The sequence below is a fragment of the Myxocyprinus asiaticus genome, chromosome 34 (assembly GCF_019703515.2).
Source record: "Myxocyprinus asiaticus isolate MX2 ecotype Aquarium Trade chromosome 34, UBuf_Myxa_2, whole genome shotgun sequence".
Taxonomy (NCBI): Eukaryota; Metazoa; Chordata; class Actinopteri; order Cypriniformes; family Catostomidae; genus Myxocyprinus; species Myxocyprinus asiaticus.
The window spans coordinates 1,686,611-1,711,961 of record NC_059377.1 but is presented as its reverse complement, the minus strand read 5'-3'; the positions used below and the strand labels follow the sequence as shown (position 1 = coordinate 1,711,961).

The window sequence follows — 25,351 nt, the reverse complement described above, 5'->3', positions numbered from 1 at the left end:
ATTAAATACTAAAGTCACTTCTGCCCTTGAATGTTGCTCATACTTCACAAAAAATGAACATATTTAAACAAACAACCCCTTTCTGGTTACAAAAGTAAAACAAAGAACAATTTTCTTCCCAATGTATTTTCAAAGAACCAATATTGGAATTAACATTTTAGCTGGCCTTACTGAGCCATAAGTCATCAAAATGACAAATTTTCTTCCTGTGTAGTTTGTGTCAGAAGTGTCAGTGGTCTTATTGGTTTGTACATACCATCTGTCATCTGAACTATGTGCTGGACTATACTGCAGATAATCCTCATTCCTGTTTCAACAGACAGATGTTATTTTAAGTACACCAATCAGCAATCTGAAGCACCCACTATTAATTGTAAGATCTTTTGAGTGTCACGTAGTTGGTTGTTTGAACGACTAGTCTGTTTTAATACATTACATAATAATGTATTATTAGGTTCTGTAATGTTCACGTGACCCCAATCAGACACCTTTTACGGACGCTATGCTTAGCACTTCATCATAGTGACTAACGGATATTCACAAATAAATAACTAAATAACTATAGCATCTTATTGCACAAAACTATTAAAGTAAGATATAAGAAAGGTGTTAATGTATGACAGTGATCATCTTGGAATGTATTGTTGATGTGGCCCTTTGCTGTAACAACAGCACATAAAAAGACTAAATCTAAAGTATTAAAGAGACAACTTCCTGCAGAGGGTTTTTTACTTTGCTTACTGTTATTCAACTGCCAAGCATAGCAAGCTATCATCACGCAAAAACATTTTCTAAAGGCCTATTTACACCAAATTCGTGACTAAGTTGTGAGACATACTGCCAGCAAAACGTCTATGCACACCGAGACCATAGGCAGTGCTGTTACAAGGGGTGGAGATTCCAGGGGGGATGGGGGAGAGGTAACCCTCCCCCCAATAATCAAAACAAGCAAGTACAACCCCCCCCCCCCCCCCACACACACACACACACAATATTTATACCATGATCAATGGAATCATGTAAATTCTTCATTTTGTAGCCCCACCCCCGTTTAAGCATTCGGCTGTCAGTGCATGAGATAATTTTTGGCATAACTGTTTCATGTTCTTTCCATGTTTTTGATGCATTAAGAGGAATATAGAATATGTGTTTTTGTGCGAGTGAGATGAGTAAACAGCACTGTTGCAGACATCTTTATATTTAAAGAGTATATTCCAAATGAACTCCTGAACCTAGTTTATCTTTTTTTAATGCCTGGATAATATAACACAAGGTACAGTGATATAAATACACATGAAATAATGTACATTAAGTAAAACAAGTTTAGCATAACATATGATGTCTAAAAATACTGTGGTTATACTAAAATGGTTGCAAATGCGACCAAAAATAATTGATTGTGACAGTAATTTAAAATCTTGTCTCCACTGGTGACAGTCAGGTTGTGTGCGTTCATATGCGGTTTCGTCAGATATCATCTTTTGAGTTATTGAATAAATTATTAGAATGCACACAACCAGTGTTTCTCGTGCCGCTTTTCACCCATTCTGTTTCTTTCTGAAGAGCTCGCTGCACCACATACAACAACAAACCCAGCGTGAGAGAGCTGAACAAATGACTCTTTTGAACAGGATCTTTTTCGTGAATCACCTGAAAAGAACTGAGGGTTTGAACTCAGGAGCTCAGGTTAGCAGTTTGAGTCAGATTCACTTTCTCAGCGAATCAGCCATCAGTGAGCTCACAACTGGGAGTGCAGACATTTCAAAATAAGAGTCCCATGTGTATTTTGGGCTTCTTTCTATTTAAAAGTCCCTTATTATGTACCACTTTTGTTCTTCTGGTAATTATTGATTGGGATTGGAGTAGCACAATAAACTGCATCTTTCATTCATCTTTCATGGGGTTTCATTCAATTTGCACTCTTGTAGTCTCTGTGTCTGGGGCCATCCGGTAACAGTAAAGAAAGTCTAAGGCAATATTTTTAAACAATTACAATTATATACACTACCAGTCAAAAGTTTTGAAACACATACTCATTCTTTATTTTATATATATATATATATATATATATATATATATATATATATATATATATAAAATTAGTATTATTATTATTATTATTTTTTTCACATTTTAGAATAATAGTAAAGTCATCAAAACTATGGAATAACATAAAGGGAACTATGGGAATTATGTTGTGACTAAACAAAATCCAAAATAAATCAAAACTGTGTTATATTTTAGCATCTTCATAGTAGTCACCCTTTGCCTAGAATTTGCAGACATGTACTCTTGACATTTTCTTAACCTACTTCTTCAGGTATCACCCTGGGATGCTTTTTAAACAGTATTGAAATAATTCCCATCTATGTTGGGCACTTATTGGCTGCTTTTCTTTATTATTTGATCCAAGTCATCAATTTAAAAAATAAAAATGTTTTTAATAAAATTTTAGTTTTATAATTAAATAAATTAATATGGTGGCACAATTATATTTTTGTCTACAAAACTAATTTCAAACATTTAAGCATACGCCTTCAGATCAAAATATTTTTAAGATCATGAGAAACGTTTCAGCCAAGTGTTTCAAAAGTTTTGACCATTATAATATATACACTATATATATTGTAACAAAGGTTCAGGTTGGACAGATAAAGGAGGAAGTGGGAACCTGTTTCCACAGTTCACGCGAGTCCGTTTTATTCACAAATAACCAGCAGTCGCTGTACAACTTAAAACATAAGTCGGCTTTTCAGCATCACTCAAATAAACAGTCCGCTTCTCAGCTTCCCACAACACAAGACTCTCCCTCTGGGAACAGACATGAAGACTCTGGTTTGCCTGTCTCTCTCTCTGTGAACTGGCCATCTTTTTATCTCCCCCGACTCTCACTGTGAACACAGAGATGGTAATTAGTCACAATTCATCTCCGGTGGATGTCCTTACCGCTTTCTCTCTCCCCAGATGGGCACTCGACCACGCCCTCACCTCCACATACACCCATCGCCCGACTCAGGCTGGGGGAACCTTCCGGACTGCCCCCTCCCCCCTTTCTGTGACAGCCATCTGTGCCCCCTGTCTGTGGACCACCTCGAACTTAAATGGCTGGAGTGCCAGATACCAATGGGTGATCCGGGCGTTGGCATCCTTCATGCGGTGGAGCCATTGGAGCAGTGCGTGGTCCGAACAGAGGGTGAATACTCGTCCCTACAAATAGTAGCGGAGAGTGAGGACCACCCACTGGATGGCCAAACACTCCTCTATGGTACTGTACTTAGTCTCTCTCATAGAGAGCTTTTGACTAATGTACAGCACCGGGCGCTCCTTCCCCTCTACCATTTGGGACAGAACAGCACCCAGCCCCCTGTCTGATGCGTTCATCTGTAAAACAAAAGGGAGAGAAATCAGGGGAATGCAGAAGCAGCCCACCACAAAGTGCAGCTTTTACCTGCGTGAAAGCTTGTTGGCACAACTCCATCCACTGGACCGGGTCTGGGGCTCCCTTTTTAGTGAGATCAGTCAGCGGGCTGGTGACATCGGAAAACTTAGGCACAAACCTTCGATAGTAGCCGGCCAGCCCCAGAAAAAGTCTCACTTCCTTTTTGGTCTTGGGTCTCGGGCAGGTCGCGATCGCTGCGGTTTTATCAATTTAGGTTGCACCTGCCCATGACCCAAGTGGAACCCCAGATATCATATCCTGTCCAATTGTGCACTTCTTTGGGTTTGCAGTGAGCCCCTCTTGTCGCAGCGACCTCAGAACCGCCCTCAGATGCTGCATATGCCGCTGCCAATCGTTACTGTGAATAATGATATCATCCAAATAAGCAGCGGCATACGCAGTGTGCGGTCTGAGGATTTGGTCCATAAGCCGTTGAAATGTAGCCGGGACCCCAAACAAACCAAACAGAAGGGTCACAAATTGGTGTAATCCAAACAGTGTGGAGAAAGCCGTTTTTCACGGGACATTGGCGTTAAGGGGATCTGCCAACATACCGTTGTCAAATCCAGTGTCTTATAAAAGCGAGCCAAGCCCAACCGATCAAGCAGTTCATCAATACGAGGCATTGGATATGTGTCAAATTTAGACACCACGTTGACCTTTCTATAATCCACACAGAACTGGACAGAGCCATCGCTCTTAGGTACCAGAACCACCGGGCTGGCCCAATCACTCTGGGATTCTTCTATCACCCCCATATCGAGCATGGCCTTTAATTCTTCCCGTACTACTTGTTTCTTGTGTTCAGGTAAGCGGTAGTGATGACTATGCACCACTACCCAGGGGGTTGCCTTGATGTGGTTTTTTATGAGATTAGTGCGGCTGGGGAGAGGCGAGAACACATCAGAGAAATTATTTTGCAACGTGGCAACCGCCGTACGTTGTGACGGTGAGAGGTGGTCTTTGCAAGGGACCGGGATGAACTGATTGGCTTTAAGACTCACATCCGGGCCGAGCTCCTCCCTTTACGGAACTACCATCGCCAAGGATACAGGGACCGCCTCCCTCCATGGGTTTAGTAGGTTGAGGTGGTAAATTTGATGAGTCGCACCCCTATCCGTACGCACTACCTTATAATGGACTTCCTCAACTTGGCGTGTGACCTCAAAGGGCCCTTGCCACTTTGCGAGTAATTTAGAGCTTGATGTGGGCAGCACCCTGTTATACAGACGGGACTGACGTTCTTGTGCCTGTAGCAAATTCTTCTGTGATAGTCGCCCCAGTGTGTGGAGTTTTGCTCTCAGGTCAAGAACATATTGAATTTCATTTCTGCTTTGTGAAGGTCCCTCCTCCCAATTTTCCTTCATGACATCTAACACGCCACGGGGCTTACACCCATGTAATAATTCAAATGGGGAAAACCCCATCGAGGCTTGCGGGACCTCTCATACTGCAAATAACAGGGGTTCGAGCCACCTATCCCAATTCCGAGCATCTTTGTGCATGAACTTATGAATCTTATTCAAATCAAATCACTTTATTGTCACTCAGCCATGTACACAAGTGCAACAGTGGGTGAAAGTCTTGGGTGCAGTTCCGAGCAACATAGCAGTCATGACAGTGATGAGACATGTACCAATTTACAATAAACATCAGATTTACATACACTATATTGCCAAAAGTATTCGCTCACCCATCCAAATAATTGAATTCAGGTGTTCCAATCACTTCCATGGCCACAGGTGTATAAAATGAAGCACCTAGGCATGCAGACTGCTTCTACAAACATTTGTGAAAGAATGGGCCGCTCTCAGGAGCTCAGTGAATTCCAGCGTGGTACTGTGATAGGATGCCACCTGTGCAACAAGTCCAGTCGTGAAATTTCCTCGCTACTAAATATTCCACAGTCAACTGTCAGTGGTATTATAACAAAGTGGAAGCGATTGGGAATGACAGCAACTCAGCCACGGAGTGGTAGGCCACGTAAAATGACAGAGCGGGGTCAGCGGATGCTGAGGCGCATAGTGCGCAGAGGTCGCCAACTTTCTGCAGAGTCAATCGCTACAGACCTCCAAAGTTCATGTGGCCTTCAGATTAGCTCAAGAACAGTGCGTAGAGAGCTTCATGGAATGGGTTTCCATGGCCGAGCAGCTGCATCCAAGCCATACATCACCAAGTGCAATGCAAAGCGTCAGATGCAGTGGTGTAAAGCACGCCGCCACTGGATTCTAGAGCAGTGGAGACGCGTTCTCTGGAGTGACGAATCACGCTTCTCCATCTGGCAATCTGATGGACGAGTCTGGGTTTGGCGGTTGCCAGGAGAACGGTACTTGTCTGACTGCATTGTGCCAACTGTGAAGTTTGGTGGAGGAGGGATTATGGTGTGGGGTTGTTTTTCAGGAGCTGGGCTTGGCCCCTTAGTTCCAGTGAAAGGAACTCTGAATGCTTCAGCATACCAAGAGATTTTGGACAATTCCATGCTCCCAACTTTGTGGGAACAGTTTGGGGATGGCCCCTTCCTGTTCCAACATGACTGCGCACCAGTGCACAAAGCAAGGTCCATAAAGACATGGATGAGCGAGTTTGGTGTGGAAGAACTTGACTGGCCTTCACAGAGTCCTGACCTCAACCCGATAGAGCACCTTTGGGATGAATTTGAGCGAAGACTGTGAGCCAGGCCTTCTCGTCCAACATCAGTGTCTGACCTCACAAATGCACTTCTGGAAGAATGGTCAAAAATTCCCATAAACACACTCCTAAACCTTGTGGAAAGCCTTCCCAGAATAGTTGAAGCTGTTATAGCTGCAAAGGGTGGGCCGACATCATATTAAACCCTATGGATTAAGAATGGGATGTCACTTAAATTCACATGCGTCTAAAGGCAGGTGAGCGAATACTTTTGGCAATATAGTGTATCTAATAAACACATAATTACACACGACACAATGTACAAATAATAATATACAATGTACAGTATACAATACACACAATATAGAATACACAAACAACATAGAATACATAGTATATATAAAATATACAGTAAGTTGTATTTTGCTGCACTGACAGTCAGTTGCCAGTGTGTTGTTAAGAAAGAATATCATTTATGACAGTCCAGTGTGAGATTAATAAAGTGCAGTGCTGATGTATATTGATCGTGAGAGATCAAGAGTTCAGAAGTCTGATTGCTTGGGGGAAGAAGCTGTCATGAAGTCGGCTGGTGCGGGTCCTGATGCTGCGATACCGCCTGCCTGATGGTAGCAGTGAGAGCAGCCCATGGCTCGGGTGGCTGGAGTCTCTGATGATCCTCCGAGCTTTTTTCACACACCGCCTGGTATATATGTCCTGGAGGGAGGGAAGCTCACCTCTGATGATGTGTCTGGCAGTTTGCACCACCCTTTGCAGGGCTTTGCGGTTGAGGGCGGTGCTGTTGCTGTACCAGGCAGTGATGCAGCCAGTCAGGATGCTCTCTACAGTGCTGGTGTAGAACTGTGTGAGGATGTGGTGGTTCATTCCAAACTTTCTCAGCCTTCTCAGGAAGAAGAGGTGCTGGTGAGCCTTCTTCACAACGGCCTCAGTGTGGACAGACCATGTGAGTTCCTCAGTGATGTGGACACCGAGGAACTTGAAGCTGCTGACTCTCTCCACCGGTGCTACATTGATGGTCGTGGGGCTTATATTTTTTATGGTCTTATTAAATCGTTTCTACCAAGCCGTCCGTTTGTGGATGGTACACGCTTGTCCGAATCGATTTAATACCTAGTAGTTCGTACAGCTCGCATAGTATACGTGACATGAAAGTAGTGCCCTGGTCAGTGAGGGCGTCTTTCGGAATCCCTATTCGGGAGATTATTCTGAAGAGTACCTCCGCAACACTGCATGCTGAGATGTTGCATAGAAGCACTGCTTCCGGGTATCGCATTGAATAGTCCATCAGAACCAACACAAAGCGATGCTGGTGTGCTGACCATTCTAATGGCCCGATGAGGTCCATGCCAACTCTGTCAAAAGGAACCTCGATCAACGGAAGAGGACGCAATGGCGCTTTTGGAGTGGCCGGCGGATTCACCAGCTGACATTCGCGGCATGTCGCACACCACCGGCTAACATCCCCGCGAATGCCCGGCCAACAGAAACGGGCCATGAGACAGCTTATTGTTTTCCCCTGTCCCAAGTGACCTGCCATCGGACTATGATGAGCCACCTGGAACAACATTTCCGGACGCTCCTTGGTACTAACTACAGGGTTGTATCTTCTTTTGTCTGAGCGTCTTGTCACTCGATACAACTGATCATTTATAATTGAGAAATACGGATATGTGAATGCAATGCACGGCTGAAGGCACTGTCAATTACTTTCACTTGGTCAAACGTGCTTAAGAGTCTCGTCTCGCGTCTGCTCCAAAGGGAAATCCCCAGTGGGAATTCCCCTAAGGGCTGGGGAAAACGAGCCTTCCCCCTCCCTTATGTCATCCTGATGCAGAGCTGACATAAACTGCCCCAACTCGGGGTATTGTTCCACCATATCCGGGGGAGCGGGATAGGTCGGAAAGAAGGAGGGGAGGGACGACGGAGAGAGAGAGAGAGAGAGGCTCGCCGGCCCCAAGGTATGCCACTAAATGGCCCTCCGCCAACTGCACTGCTTCATCCAGCGACGCCGGTCGGTGGCACTGGACCCACTCCGCAGTTCCTTTCGGTAGTTTGGCACAAATTGTTCCAGTACCACGAGATCGATGATGCCCCCGACGTCACTGGGCTCCTCAAACTGGCCATCTTTGTATCTCCCCCGACTCTCACTGTGAACATAGAAATGGTAATTAGTCACAATTAATCTCAGGTGGATGTCCTTACTGCTTTCTCCCCAGACGGGCACTCTACCATGCCCTCATATATATATATATATATATATATATATATCAAGCTATTGACACTTAGGACAATTGAGGGACTTGTTCACAACTATTACACAAGGTGTAAACATTCATTGATGCTCAAGAAGACAACACACTACTATATGCATACTATATGTAAATATCTGTAATGTAGATTCTGAAGAGCAGTACTTAATAATAAAAAAAAGATCTTATCTCTTATATTTGTATAAATTATGAAAGGGGTGTGAACATTTATGAGACAAAAGGGAATGCAAACTTATCTTCTCAACTATATATACTGTTTACTAAACCTTCGATGAATGGATTATCAGTTGACTTCCTTTTCTTCGGCTTTCTATCTTGTTTCTGAACAGCAATCTAAATCAATAAAATCTGTGATTTGGCTACAAAAACAGCCATTTGGCTCCTTAATGTTTCAGTTTAGGAGCCAATGGCTCCTAAGTCATGTTTTTAGTGTGGAGCCCTGAGATTTAATTATTGCATATTTGTATTGAATTCAGGGTCTCTTGTGCACGGTGAGAAAAAGAGCATCGTGACAGGAATACTTTGTGTTATTTTATCCTTGCAGTAAAAATAGCAGTGAGGTTTTGCAATTCATTTTTCTACATTCGTAGTAAATCATTGCATTGTAAAGAGTCTTTTTATGTGATATTTTAGAGCTTAGTCCAAACTAACTGTGGAGCCTCGTTGCTATTTTAATGTCTGGAACTCTTGATAATATAACAGGCACAGTAATAGGCCTACACATATTAAATAATGTACATTAAGACAAAACACGAGGTATATTAAATAAAATTAGGTATCAGCACATTGCATAAATATTCTAAAAAAGAAAGAATATGTTTACACCTTCTGTATTATTTATTTACTGCATTTTTGCATTGAATTCAGAGTTTTTGTGCATGAGATGAGTAAAAGAGCACAACACCTGTTTGCCAGTTGATTAGTTTCTCCAACACCTTTTTGCAGTGGATTGTGCAGTAGCAGCGGCTCTGGAAAAATTGGATTTCTAATTCGCGCCGGAGGTCCAGGGTTCAGGTCCATCGACGCATCAGATTCGCGCCAGACCCTTCCTGGACCTGCGATGATGCAGGCGTGAAGAGGCCAGTCTCCCGAGGAGAGGCGTGCTTGGATTTAATGGCAGCGGTGATAAGAATCTTAATTGACTTCAGGTGCGCCTCATCATGCACCACCAAACGGAGATTAGTCCTAGTCACTTTTTTGAGAAAAAAAAAAAAAAAGGATTACATCGGGCCCTAGCTTAGTCGACCACCCTGGCACATTCTTAGTACTTCTGTCTTATCTATGTATAACAGAAATAGTAAGAGTGGTGTGGTAGAATGCTATTCTGAAAATGACCAATGTCTTGTAGACCAACCAGCCTTTTAGTGCTGGCTACCTCAGCCTCTTCTATGTCTCTATTTGATGTCTGAGTACTCCGGTTCAAACAAATAAGGCTGGCCATAGAAATGCATCTCCTCTTTGACTTCAAACTCTTCAGACTTGTTTTGTAAGTTTTGTTCTCAGGGCCCCATTCTTTGTACGTCGCTTAATACATCTGAGAGGATAAGACGTATTTCAGATCTTCTAATCATGATAATTCCTGTCTAGCTAATTCTGTTCTTCAAACCTTTGAGCGGATTTGATTAAAATATCTGGATTGAGTTGTCTGAGATAATTGCGTGTTCCTGTGTTTATTGAAAAGGGCACATATATTGATACTTGAAACCATGATCAGCAATACATCGATTGGTTGGCGACAACAGACCAATATTAAAGACTCCATACACTTCAGTAAAAATATTAATTTAATACAAATCATTACATTATTTATTGATATACACTTATGGATTTATTATTTGTATACATGTAAATATTTACCTAAAATATATAGGCCTATACAGTAGTTCCATTTATACTACTAGATATTTCTGTATTAATTCATTAGAGAGCCGTCAACATTAATGTTCACCCTGGCCAAACAGAAAGTTTGGAGGAAAATCTTAAGGAAACGCAGCCAAAGCGGCTAAAATAAATAGAAAAGGTTGAAGAGTTGTGAATAAATGAAATCTGTAGCTGTTACTTTTAATTTGCAGCAATTGTTTTATTTTAATGTCACATATGATGTGTGTAAATTATTTTTAATTGCATGTCCTGACTTTTAATTTGCCTAAATTTTCTTATTATTATTTCAGTATAATTATCACTAATGTACAAGGGCATAAAAGCTATTTTTTAAAGCCTGTGTTCTTACATGGCTGAAAAAAAAAAAATGTACACGTTTCTAATGGCACAGTGCAGACATAGCTCTTTTATTTAGTTCTTTTGAACTGTAAAGGGCAAAAAGAACCTCTGTCAATGCAGACAGACTTCCCTGAAGTTAATGCATGAAAAATTATGACCAAATTTTAGACTCAAGGATTGGGTAAAATCGTCAACTATGAAATCCAGATAACTCCCTAATCAACGTACAAGGAACAGGGTCCTGGTTTATTGCAGCTGAATAGTGTTCTGTTGTTACGATCGCTGTGGCGGGTCATTTTTAGATAAAAACAAAACATAAAACAACGAGTTTTAGCTCTTGAGGATTCTGTTAGCTCTTTGTATTCTGTTACTCTTGTGCACTCTCATGAATGCACACAGGAATACAACAGTTGGTGAAGATTTTCACTAAATAATACATTAGATTTTGGTTTGTTTCTCACCAAATGTTATTGTATGCATTCAGAACAAGACATGAGTCGCATACAATAATTTATTAGACTTCTTATTATACTTTTGCATTCACTATGAAGGTTGAAGTGGTGGTCACTATAAACTGCCATTGTATGACATGTCTCCCTTTTGTATTAAGAAAATTAAAAAAAAAATCATATGGGGTTATAACATAATAGGGTTTAGTAAACAGTGACTGAATTTTCATTAGTTGGTGAACTATCCCTTTAATAATTATTATTATTTTTTTTTTTTTGATGGAACATTCCAGGAAGACAGCGACCTTAAAGCATCTGTGTATGGTGTAGTTCACAGTAGTTTAATATACTTTTCATTCAAAATCTGGTGAAGTGCTCCTCCGGTTCTGATCTCAATGCATGTTATGAGAGAACCGAACTATCGAGCATCTACTTTAGAGATGTAGTTTATGTGGAGCGCTGAGAGCCGCTCTGAGAGCTGAAAACAGTCTTCAACCTGCACGTGGTGTGTGTGTGTGTGTGTGTGTGTGTGAGAGAGAGAGGGAGAGAGAGACACAAGTGTGCTGCACATGCAGACTATATATTTATTTATTAAATGCAGCCTTTTAAGATTCACAAAGCTATCGTATGTCTTCAAGAGACTTAAAATAAAAAATCTTCGGATACCCGATCCGGTTAAAAACGTCAGTATCGGAGCCGATACTGATCCAGGTTTAGGATCGGTGCATCCCTAGTTTAGTTCATAAGATCTTAAAGCAAAAAACCAAAAATACTTTGTAAGCAGTCTAGACTCATAACCCGGAAGCCACCAGTTTGAGCCCAGGCTGGTCAAACCGATAAACTGAACATATGGTAAGACACTTAAACCAGCTATTAACCAGTTAAACCATCCTCAGTGATAAATAACCATAAATGACAAGGGTTGATTTAAACTGCTGTCCAACTGTGCTTTTAAAAACAGATTCTTTTTTTATTTCAGTTGGAAATATGACTGTATTATTATCAGTTTCCATTTATTTTCATTTGGCTTGTTGGAATGTGTGTAATTAGTTGAACTGTTCATCTCAGACTTCTGCCATGTGATGAGTTCAAAACTCTAAACTGTTGATGTTTTATTTATGCAAAATTTCTGTTTTCAGTTGAATGCAGAGGGGATGTCAGGCAGTAAGGCGCTAGGAGGGGCGCGGCGGCGACGGACACGCTGCCGGCGCTGTCAAGCCTGTATGCGGACCGAGTGCGGCGAGTGCCACTTCTGCAAGGACATGAAGAAATTTGGTGGACCAGGGCGTATGAAACAGTCCTGCCTGCTCAGGCAGTGCACTGCGGTGAGTAAACCTCACTTAAAAACCTGTACACAACACTGAGCGGTTCTTCACTAACCTATTACAGTTATACACAAATCATTAATTAAAAATATTCAGTTATAGATAGTAGTGCACCGATCAGGAAATTGAGGCCGATGCTGATCACCAATTTTTTAACACTAAAAAGTGCCCTTTGCCACACTTTTGAAAGTTATATGCTGCAGTTAAATGTTTATGCCCCACACAGTAAAATTACATTAAATTTATATTAATTGTGAATTGCTAACATTTATTTGTATGGAAAACAATTATGAATAGTTATTGTCACTATCAAAGGTCATTGTGACATACCAGTAAACCAGTAAAAAAAAGAAAAAGACAAATTGAGAGCATCACACACAGCAGAGATATTTTCAAAAATAAGAAATATACAGTATATCCATTACAACCTCCAGAACTGCTCCAGTGAGAAATCATTGGTATCTATGATTTGTGTACTGCCTTTGCCGTTTTGTTGTAACACAATCACTAATTAAGCAAATGCCTGAAGATGCAGTTTAATTGCTCTTATTAGTGGTATTGTGACCAACATTAATCTGATTTAAATTGGGATCCTCACAGAATAGTGCTGGGATGAGTGACTGATGTGATATTGAGAGCACCTGGAGAGGGCGCATGTTTGATTGACACTGAGAGCGCAAGAAGGGAGGAATTGAGCTGATTTAGTGCCAAAACTAAACAAACAGATTGAATGTTTTGCAAATAAACACAATCTGCTTCGCGAAGAAATCTCAACTCAATTTGCAAAAGCAATTTGCAAATACAAAGTGGCATTTGAGAGAAAGTGAAGTGTAGTTGTCATGTACCACTGGCTTAAACAAATTTGCGGTGTTTTATAAATATAAAAAAAATAAAAAATAGTTCCATGTGAGCACGCATCATATTTCACAAATAAATACTCTCTATTCTACAAATTCTACACCATCATTGAACAAATACATACCATATCATCTATTTAAAATGACAAAGGTTGGCACAATTATCAAATTTTTATCATATTATTACTAATATATACATATATACACTATATTGCCAAAAGTATTCGCTCATCTGCCTTTAGACACATATGAACTTAAGTGATATCCCATTCTTAATCCATAGGGTTTAATGTGACGTCGGCCCACCCTTTGCAGCTATAACAGCTTCAACTCTTCTGGGAAGGCTTTCCACAAGGTTTAGGAGTGTGTTTATGGGAATTTTTGACCATTCTTCCAGAAGCGCATTTGTGAGGTCAGACACTGATGTTGGACGAGAAGGCCTGGCTCGCAGTCTTCGCTCTAATTCATCCCAAAGGTGCTCTATCGGGTTGAGGTCAGGACTCTGTGCAGGCCAGTCAAGTTCTTCCACACCAAACTCGCTCATCCATGTCTTTATGGACCTTGCTTTGTGCACTGGTGCGCAGTCATGTTGGAACAGGAAGGGGCCATCCCCAAACTGTTCCCACAAAGTTGGGAGCATGGAATTGTCCAAAATCTCTTGGTATGCTGAAGCATTCAGAGTTCCTTTCACTGGAACTAAGGGGCCAAGCCCAGCTCCTGAAAAACAACCCCACACCATAATCCCCCTCCACCAAACTTCACAGTTGGCACAATGCAGTCAGACAAGTACCGTTCTCCTGGCAACCGCCAAACCCAGACTCGTCCATCAGATTGCCAGATGGAGAAGCGTGATTCGTCACTCCAGAGAACGCGTCTCCACTGCTCTAGAATCCAGTGGCGGCGTGCTTTACACCACTGCATCCGACGCTTTGCATTGCACTTGGTGATGTATGGCTTGGATGCAGCTGCTCGGCCATGGAAACCCATTCCATGAAGCTCTCTACGCACTGTTGTTGAGCTAATCTGAAGGCCACATGAACTTTGGAGGTCTGTAGCGATTGACTCTGCAGAAAGTTGGCGACATCTGCGCACTATGCGCCTCAGCATCCGCTGACCCCGCTCTGTCATTTTACGTGGCCTACCACTTCGTGGCTGAGTTGCTGTCATTCCCAATCGCTTCCACTTTGTTATAATACCACTGACAGTTGACTGGAATATTTAGTAGCGAGGAAATTTCACGACTGGACTTGTTGCACAGGTGGCATCCTATCACAGTACCACGCTGGAATTCACTGAGCTCCTGAGAGCGGCCCATTCTTTCACAAATGTTTGTAGAAGCAGTCTGCATGCCTAGGTGCTTCATTTTATACACCTGTGGCCATGGAAGTGATTGGAACACCTGAATTCAATTATTTGGTTGGGTGAGCGAATACTTTTGGCAATATAGTGTGTGTATGTATATATATATATATATATATATATATATATATATATATATATATATATATATATATACACACACACCGATCAGCCACATCATTAAAACCACCTGCCTAATATTGTGTAGGTCCTCCTCGTGCCGCCAAAACAGTGTCATCCCGCATCTCAGAATAGCATTCTGAGATGATATTCTTCTCACCATGGTTGTACAGAGCAGTTATCTGAGTTACCATAGACTTCATCAGTTCGAACCAGTCTGGCCATTCTCTGTTGATCAAAAAGGAATGTTTCTGTCTACAGAACTGCCGCTCACTGGATGTTTTTTTTATTTTTGGCACCATTTGGAGTAAATTCTTGAGACTGTTGTGTGTAAAAATCCCAGGAGATCAGCAGTTACAGAAATCCTCAAACCAGCCCGTCTGGCACCAACAATCATCCGTGCGATTAACTAATCAGCCAATCATGTGGCAGCAGTGCAGTGCATAAAATCATGCAGATACGGGTCAGGAGCTTCAGTTAATGTTCACATCAACCATCAGAATGGGGAACAAATGTGATTTCAGTGGTTTGGACCGTGGCATGATTGTTGGTGCCAGACGGGCTGGTTTGAGTATTTCTGTAACTGTTGATCTCCTGGGATTTTCACACACAACAGTCTCTAGAATTTACTCCAAATGGTGCCAAAAGCAAAAAACATCCAGTGAGCGGCAGTTCTGTGGACGGAAACACCTTGTTGATGAGGGAGGTCAACAGAGAATGGCCTGACTGGATGGAACTGACAAAGTCTACGGTGACTCAGATAACCGCTCTGTACAATTGTGGTGAGAAGAATATCCTCTCGGAAAGCTATTCTGAGATGTAGTTTGATGCTGTTTTAGTGGCACGAGGGGTACCTACACAATATTAGGCAGATGGTTTTAATGTTGTGGCTGATCGGTGTATACATAAAGTTATATAAATGTAGACTGCAATATATTTATGTAATCTAAAGCTGTATACAAATATAAAGCTTATGTTTACGTTAAATAAAATAATATTATATAAGGCCCAAGTACTAAATGTAAAATGTTTTAAAAATAAATTGTCAAGCTGTGCAAAGATCTGGGCAGCAGAAATGTATTTCTTTTAATGGTCTGTCATGATATGACATATATAATATGTTATACAAACATACTTATTGACTCCAAAGAGCAATAAGCTTCTTCTCCAAAGCGTCCACAGGCGCTTTCCAGGCGGCATGCTTCTTCTGCAGAAAAAAAATTGCTACCGTCCTCCGGGAAAAATACTCTGTCATACATGAACTGCACTCATTGTTCACTGACTTAGTGACGTTTACCCGGCCTACCCACAGCCAGTGATAATTTCAAGCAAACCAGATGTGTTTTTTCAGTTCTTCAAGCCATTAACTCAGCAGGGAGTCCTGACGGTCAAGTGATTAAAACCTCCCGCTGAGAGATGCTAATGTGTGCTCAGTCTCCCTCCACCTGTCCTGTGATTATGTTAATGAAGCTAACACCTGAAAATCATTGGAAAAATCAGCTAGTGAGACGTTGGTTTAACTGTCAGTGAAGTGCAGTTCAATCTCCTAGCTAACAATAGCTACTATTCCAGTACAACACACACACAGCAAGCAAAACCACAGCCACTGTTGTTCACAATGGGTTTTGGTAAGTGCTTGTGGACTTCATGTTGCTGACGGCACGCTGCATAAGTGTTTGTAGCCTGCTAGCCTGCTTAGCATTGTTTATTCTTAATCTCATACATTCGTCGTTTTATCCTTTGTCATTTTACTGCTTGTTTCAGGTTTTTCCACTTTTCTACTGTTTCATCTGTGTGTATTTTACCTGTTGCTGCTGGTGCCTAGCTTGAGTCTGCGTTTGTAGCCTGCTAGCTTTTTTTAGCATCGCTTATCTGTTTTCATCTTTGAATCCATAACATCTGCCATTTTTCAGCGCGCATCAGGTTTTCCCCCACATCATTCTCTTATCGCGATTCAACTGCGTGCATTTTCCGCGTGCATCCGCTTTCTATTTTTATCGCGATTAAACTGCGTGCATTTTACAGTGCACACCCGTTTTTTTCTCCTCTGTGTTACACAGATTATTGCATCGATCTCAAAGCACCGCTTATCAAGAACAACCATAACAAAAAATTGCGTGAGGGATTCACATCGATCTCAAACCCTCACCGCTCAGCAACAACATACAGCAACAGTCAATTGCGGTAAGTCATGGCATCCGCTCATGTTATTTCTTCTTGCATTGCATGTCACATTTACAATAGCTTCTTCCATCAGCAGTGAGAGTTTCACATGTGATAAATGTAAGGAATTAGTCAGGCTGACAGAAAAGGTTAATGAGAGGCTAATGAGGCTAATGTTAGAGACACACATCCGAACGTTAGTGGAGGTCAGTGAGAAAGAGAAGCCGGTAGATACTGTTTCGGATGCGGGCAGTACAGAGAGCAACACACACACACTTTGGTTCCGGCTGTAGAGCCCCCGCAGCAGGGCGTTTGGGTGACGTCTTGGCTGCACACTCGCTCGGCAAAGCAACACCACTCTCCCATTCTTGTTAGGGTTTCCAATCGATTCTCCCCACTCAGTGATGCACCCATCATGAGAATCATGTTGAAAGAGCCCTTGTTATTGGTGATTTTATTGTAAGGAACGTGGAAATAGAGACTCCAGCCACTATTGTTGAATGCATTTCGGGTACCAGAGCGTCTGACATCAGATCAAATTTACAAGTGCTGGCTGATGCTAAACGTAGATTTTCTAAATTTTTTATTCATGTTGGCACTGATGTCTGGCTTTGCCAGTCGGAAATCACTAGAGATAATGTTAAAGAGGTGTGTGAATTTGCAGAAACGATGTCAGACACTGTAATATGCTCTGGCCCCCTCCCTGGTTTATAGTAGATTAGTGTCACTGAATGGCTGGATGTCTGAGTGGTGTCTGGAGAATAGAATAGGATTTATAGACAATTGAAAGAGTTTTTGGGGTAGACCTGACCTGCTAAAGAGAGACTCCATCCCTCCAGGGAAGGTGCTGCTCTCCTCTAGTAATTTGGCTCATAGTCAAATACTATCATTATTAAGACTAACTGGGGCCCAGGTCAGGAAGCAGACAAACTGGTTAATCCGAACGTCTGCTAGCTGCCTTGAGATGTCACACAGGTCACATAAACTACAACACAGAGACTGTATCACCTAGATATCACATAGAGACTGTGTCTGTTTCCTGAACTACCAAACACAAAACTCTCACTAAATCATTTAGAAAAAAAAATATGAATGTAGGGCTACTAAACATTAGATCTCTTTCTACCAGACCACTAATTGTAAATGAAATTATTACAGATCATAGTTTGGATGTGCTATGTTTGACTGAAACCTGGCTTAAACCGGATGAATATATTAGTTTAAATGAATCTACTCCCCAAGGTTATTGTTATAAACATGAGCCTCGTCTGAAGGGTCGAAGAGGAGGTGTTGCTACAATTTACAGTGAAGTTTTTGGTGTTACTCAGAGGACATAATATAAAATTAAGAACTAATAATGCTTAATGTGACACTGTCAGATATAAATAAAAAAACTGTCGTCTTTTACCCTTGCTACAGTATATAGATCACCCAGGCCGTATTCTGATTTTCTTGGATTTCCTCAGCTCTTGTAGTTACTGTAGATAGAGCTTTAATTGTTGGTGACTTCAACATTCACATAGATAATGAAAATGACACATTGGGATTAGCATTTCTCGATATTCTCAACTCTCTTGGAGTAAGAAAAAATGTAACAGGACCAACTCATCGCCATAATCATACGCTAGATTTAATTCTGCCGCAGAGCGATGACATCTCGGATCATTACCTCGTCTCTTGTATGCTGCGATCAGCTAATTTTACTCAATCTACACCACGCTATCGTTCAGATAGAACTATTCTTTCGACCACTAAAGGTAGCTTCACTAATAATCTTCCAGATCTATCTCATACACTCAGTAAACCTCAAAGCCTAGAAGAACTTGATGAATTAACAGAAAATATAAATACAGTCATCTCTAGCACTCTTGATAATGTTGCCCCCCTTCGATTAAAGAAAATTAAAGAAAAAAGCCCTGCACCATGGTAAAATGATCACACTCATGCTCTCAAGAGAGCAGCTCGGAAAATGGAGCGCAAGTGGAAGAATACAAAATTAGAGGTATTTTGCGGTGCATGGATGGATAGTGTCTGTAGCTACAGACAGGCACTAAAAGCTGCCAGGTCAGCATATTTTAGCAAACTCATAGAAAATAACCACAACAATCCTAGGGGTTTAGTCAGTACTGTGGCTATTTTGGTTAGGAATAAATCCTCAACAGAACCAGATATTCCATCACAGCACAAGAGTAATGACTTCATTAATTTCTTTACTGGTAAAATTGAAATAATCAGAAATAAAATTGGAATTATGCAATCATCCGTCACAGTACTTCAGAAGACAGTGTCTCATAATTGTCCTCACGTGCAACTTCAAACCTTTGCTGTCATAGGTCATGAAGAGCTAACAAAACTTATCGAAACATCAAAAGCCACAACATGTATCTTAGATCCAATACCAACCAAGCTCTTAAAAGAGGTTGTGGTAGCGGGGGCGTGGTCGAGCGTCCGTCTGGAGAGAGAGAAAGCGGTAAGGGTGCTTATACCTGAGCTAGATTATGTCTAACACCTGTCTCTAATTCCAGTGAGCACGGGGAGAGTGGCATATAAACGGCCACGCCACCAGCAGAGAGAGTCTGTGCTCGTGGAAGCTGATGTGTTTATGTTCGTGAAGCTAATGAGTTTGAGTGTCTATGTGCCTCTGTGACTGTTGAGTTTGTGAAGCTGTAAAGCATTGAAGTGGCCGATTAAAAGCCTTTCTTGAGTCTGGAAAAACCCGCTTCCCTGTGTCCTCCTCCCCTTCTGTTTGTGGAGTGCTTCACAGAGGTATTCCCTGTAATCTCAGAACCTCTTCTTAATATTATGAACTCCTCGCTATCCTTAGGACATGTCCCAAGAAACTTTAAAATGGCAGTTATCAAACTGCTTATTAAGAAGCCACAACTTGATCCTGGAGAACTGGCTAATTAAAGACCGATTTCAAATCTCCTGTTTATGTTGAAAATACTAGAAAAGGTAGTATCCTCCCAAATATGTTCATTTCTACAGAGAAATAGTATATATGAACCATTTCAGTCAGGATTTAGGCCTCATCACAGTACAGAGACTGCATTTATCAGAGTTACAAATGACTTGCTCTTATCATCTGATCACGGCTGCATTTCATTTCTAGTGCTTTTAGATCTTAGTGCAGCATTCGACACGATAGATCACGACATTCTCATGAATAGGCTAGAGAATTATGTTGCCATTTGTGGAGTTTCATTAGCATGGTTTAGGTCCTATTTAGCAGACCGCTACCACTTTGTCTATGTAAATGAGGAATTGTCAAACCAAACAAAAGTAAAGTATGGAGTGCCACAGGGATCAGTTTTAGAGCCTCTGCTTTTCTGCTTGTATATGCTTCCCCTGGGAGATATTATCAGGAATCGTGTAATAACTTTCCATTGCTATGCCGACGATACCCAACTTTATATTTCTTAAAAACCTGATGAGATTTCACAATTCTCCAAATTAGCAGAGTGTATCAATGAAATAAATGATTGGATGGTCAGAAATTTCCTTCTACTCAATTTGGACAAAACAGAGGTACTAATTATTGGACCAAGAACCTCTAAAAACAAGCCGCTAAAATATAATTTGACTCTCGATGAATGTACTGTTACATCGTTTTCAACAGTGAAGAACTTGGGTGTTATATTTGATACCAATCTGTCCTTTGAAAATTAAATTACCAATGTTTGTAGAACCGCATTCTTCCACCTCAGAAATATTGCTAAATTACGACACATGCTCTCGGTCGTTGATGCCTAAAAACTAATTAATGCGTTCATGACCACAAGACTAGATTATTGTAATGCATTACTGGGAGGATGTCCAGCAAGATCAATAAATAAACTTAAATTGGTTCAAAATGCAGCAGCCAGAGTGCTGACTAGAACCAAGAAATATGATCATATTAGCCCCATTTTATCGTCGTTACATTGGCTACCTGTTAAATTTCGTATTAATTAAAAAATTCTGTTAACTACGTACAAAGCTTTGAATGGTCTAGCTCTGCAGTACTTAAGTGACCTTCTACCACGCTATATTCCATCACATTCATTATGATCGCAAAATTCTGGCCTGTTAATAGTTCCTAGAATATCAAAATCCACAAAAGGAGGTAGATCCTTTTCATATTTGGCTCCTAAACTATAGAATAGTCTTCCTAACACTGTTCGAGATGCAGACACACTCACTCAGTAGACTAAAGACTCATCTATTTAGCCAGGCATACACCTAATTTATCCTTCAACTCACAATTAGGCTGCTTTAGTTAGGTCTGCCGGAACCAGAAACATTGATTGTGATCTATAACTCTGCAATAAATTTAATGGCATCTATGCTAATATTATTCTATTTGTTTCCCTGTCTCAACCTCGGGACTCCTATCCTGAGGTCACCAGAACCGGCTGGATCCTGCTTCGTGTTGGACTCCACTGCTACGTGTTGCTGAGTGATGATGACTAATAGCAGCTGGTGCCAGCCAAACATCACTTCAGTCTATTACGATGGACTTCAGAGGATGAACTGATGCCAACACCAACCATAAGACATGGGATACTTCATATGCCATTGCCTGAACCTTGGACTTAGGATGGACCTCACCGAAATTACTGGCCGGTTGAACTGTGATGCACCTAACTGATCTCTGCCTACACCTCGGTCTAATGATGGACTACACTCTTGAAATGGAATACATAGACTATCAATTAATTGCCAACAAAACCCTTCATCAGCCAACTAACAAGGACAATGCATCTATGTGAACTTCTGCAGTTAAAGACATTAGTCATTAATCTTACAGTTCATACAAAATCCTTGTTTTAAACACTGACCCTTAACACTTACTTAGTTTAATCATTTTAAACCAAGACTTGCACTATACAGAAGTAATATCTGCATTATATTCATGATGTTAGTCAGAGGGGAACTGGCCCCCACAGTGAGTCTGGTTTCTCCCAAGGTTATTTTTCTCCATTATCCAACATCTTATGGAGTTTTGTGTTCCTTGCCACAGTCACCTTCGGCTTACTCACTGGGGTTCTAAATACAATTATTATTTAATTACTTATTTTTAAACAATTCACAATCGTATTTTATCAAACTACACAATGATGACTCTAAGACATTATAGATATTACAATTTTATCTTCTTTTAATGCCTGATCTTCTGTAAATCTGCTTTGAAACGATGTGTGTTGTGAAAAGCACTTTACAAATAAAAATGATTTGACTCTGCTTGACGAAATGCTTCTCCTGTAGTCAGTAGCAATGAGGATACTTTATATAGCAGTATATCTCAAAAAGTGCTCAGTCCACCCCTTTAAATTAGCAAATTTAAGTCTACAAGGCTCTTGTGAGCTTTTATATAATAGTTAAACAAGTAAATAAATAACTAAGGAAAAACTAAGGACTGTCCCAAAAAACTGTGCTTGTGTGTGGAAATACTTTCTTACACCACGAATCAGGATCTGCCATTGCTAGTTCAAAAGATGCGCCCAAGTCTCCATTACTAATTCAAAAGTGTCACAGGGATGAATCAAAATTCCCACATCTAGCTACTCTTAAACATCTGTACTGCTCTTACAATTTTGTTTGGAATGCCACAAACACAAGTGGAGTGATATAAACTGTGAAGTGTCACAGAGCTGATATGACTGTTTAATCATCACTCTTGCAACGCCTCTCGTCCAATCAGATTCTAGGACCGGAACTAACTGTTGTATATAGATTTTAATGCACTTCGCGGAGTGCATATAAATCGGTTAAAGCAAATCTAGCTGTGAATTATCACTTAAATGTTTTTGAACTGAAACTTGTTCATTTGAGATGTAAAATGTAAGTAATTTGTCTTTGGTGTAACATCCCCCCCCCACAGACAAGTCGCATCTGTGTACATGTTGGACTTAAATGCCCTTTAAGGAATATTCCTGGTTTAATACAAGTTAAGCTTAATCGACAGAATTTGAGGCACAATTTTGTTTACAACAAAAAATATTTTCAACTCATCCCTCATTTAATAAAAAAATAAAATAAAATGTGGTTATAGTTAGGCACTTACAATGTAAGTGAATGGGGCCAGTCAATACACATTAAAAGACAAGTTTCAAAAGTATAGCCACAAGATGTAAACATTCATGTTAACATGATTTTGGTGTAATAAAATCACTAACTAACCTAATCAATATAAAGTTATATCCAATATTACAACTTTGTTGTCATGAAGACGCAATGCCAGTAAGCCCTATTAACAATGTTAACATGACTCTAATGTGATAAACATTGTTGCTGTACTTTTGAAACTGTGTGTATTTTATTGTTCATGGACTGGCCCCTTTTACTTCCATTGCCTTACTTTAATCATGATTTATGCTTTTTTTTAAATAAATGATGGACAAATGTAAAAAATTTTTTTTTGTGGTAATCAATATTATGCCACAAATGCTGTCGATTTAGCTTAACTTGAATTGAAATCGGAATCCAAGATTTTTGCAGAAAGCAGTGTTCTGAAACAACGTACACACAAACACCGTTTTCCTTACACTGCTTAAAGGATTAAGAGAAAGTGATTTAACACATCTAGGTTTCTGCTGAAGAACGCATCATGTGTGGCCATGTAAACACATAAGCTGTGTTCTTATAGGTTTTTATAAAAGTGTTTGTGTGTGGAAAAGACTGGATAACTAATGTCACCTTTCTGCAGCCGGTGTTGCCACACACAGCTGTGTGTTTTGCATGTGGTGAAGCAGGAAAGGAGGACACAGTGGAGTCAGAGGAGGAGAAATTCAGCCTCTCACTCATGGAGTGCACCATCTGCAATGAGATCATTCACCCCAGCTGCTTGAAGGTCTAAAAACACACATTCTGTGTCGAGTTCTTACAAGAGGAATAGTTATAACAAAACAAAAAAAATCAGCAGTTTTCTGCATGTTTTTCACATATACAAGACTCCAGATTTTCACTTAAAATGATATAAAATGAGGCGCCACTGTATGTCTGATCATAAAACGATAATAATATCTTCCCACAGATGGGTAAGTCTGAAGGCATTATCAATGATGAGATCCCAAACTGCTGGGAATGTCCTAAGTGCCACAAGGAAGGAAAAACCAGTAAGGTAAGACATATAGTGTGCTACAATATTTGGAAAAGTACTATCTCTGGCATTTATGTTACTGTGTATACCAGGGGACACACACCTGCATACCAGTTTAGCTCTTGATGTAATCCTTAATCATAATGACTTAGTGTGTTTTATGTAGTTATAATGAGCTAAACACTGTAACAGTGTGACAAGACTGTGGTAGTCAACAGACGAGTGCAGTGCAAGCAAGCAATTTATCACAAGCCAGCAGCGCAGATGAATTCAAGCAGTGCTTAACTTTTGGTAAATCGTGCGACGCATCCACTTTTTATTTTATTTTTTTTGATCATGCAGCACAGATGAAAGTCTACATTTTTAGTCTTTATTTATTTAAAATATACTGCTGTCCATGCTTGAAATTTTCAACCCAGCATAAACCTTCCTTTAACCACAGTGACAGCGACTCTTGAAACTTCATTACTAAGGGAAAAGAGCAAACAAACACACATCGTGGGCTTAAAAAACCTGAGTCTGATTCAAAATCTAAACTAAACCCGGAAATAAGGTTTCAGAATTTTGCAAAAATGTATGACATAAAACAAATAGAAAATATATTATTATTACTTACGATAGAAAATATAAGTATTAATAGAAATACACAATAAGACAATATATACAGGTGCATCTCAAAAAATGTGAATATCTTGGAAAACTTTTTTTCCGTAATTTAATTCAAAAAGTGGAACTTAAATATATTCTAGATTCATTACATAAAGTGAAATTTCAAGTTTTTTTTTTTTTGTTGTTGTAATCTTGATGATTAAGGCTTACAGCTCATGGAAATCAAAAATCAAGTATCTCAAAATATTGGAATAAAGAATTTATAATACAGAAATGTCAACCTTCTGAAAAGTATGTTAATTTATGCACTCAATACTTGGTCGGGGTTCCTTTTGCACGAATTACTGCAAATAATTATTGCTCAGTGGTCCAAAGTCCTCTTTTCAGATGAAAGTAAATTTGACATTTCATTTGGAAATCAAGGTCCCAGAGTCTGGAGGAAGAGTGGAGAGGCACAGAATCCAAGTTGCTTGAAGTCCAGTGTGAAGTTTCCACAGTCAGTGATGATTTCGGTTGCCATGTCATCTGTTGGTCCACTGTGATTTCTCAAGTTGAGAGTGAATGTAGCCGTCTACCAGGAGATTTTGGAGCACTTCATGCTTCCATCTGCTGACAAACTTTATGGAGATGCTGATTTCCTTTTCCAGCAGGACTTGGCACCTGCCCACAGTGCCAAAACTACTAGTAACTGGTTTCCTGACCATGGTATTACTATGCTTGATTGGCCAGCCAACTCACCTGACCTGAACCCCATAGAGAATCTATAGGGTATTGTCAAGAGGAAAATGAGAGGCACCAGACCCAACAATACAG

At 40.4% G+C, this 25,351-nt stretch overlaps 1 protein-coding gene across 8 annotated transcripts in view; it reads left to right on the top strand.

Annotated features, from left to right (window-relative positions):
- The window catches only part of LOC127425139 (F-box/LRR-repeat protein 19-like), a 162,348-nt gene that overhangs the window by 2,469 nt on the left and 134,528 nt on the right, over window positions 1–25,351 (top strand). For 7 of the 8 annotated variants that reach the window (XR_007894559.1, XM_051670823.1, XM_051670821.1 and 4 more), the window contains 3 exons: window positions 12,164–12,349; window positions 23,537–23,680; window positions 23,864–23,950. Coding sequence is in view for 7 of the 8 variants with exons in the window: in XM_051670823.1 (XP_051526783.1) it covers window positions 12,179–12,349; window positions 23,537–23,680; window positions 23,864–23,950 (402 nt within the window). In the remaining variant the exon portion in view is untranslated. Of the gene's footprint in view, window positions 1–9,300; window positions 9,504–12,163; window positions 12,350–23,536; window positions 23,681–23,863; window positions 23,951–25,351 lie in introns of all 8 variants that reach the window. The other variant, XM_051670819.1, reaches the window with a different exon arrangement.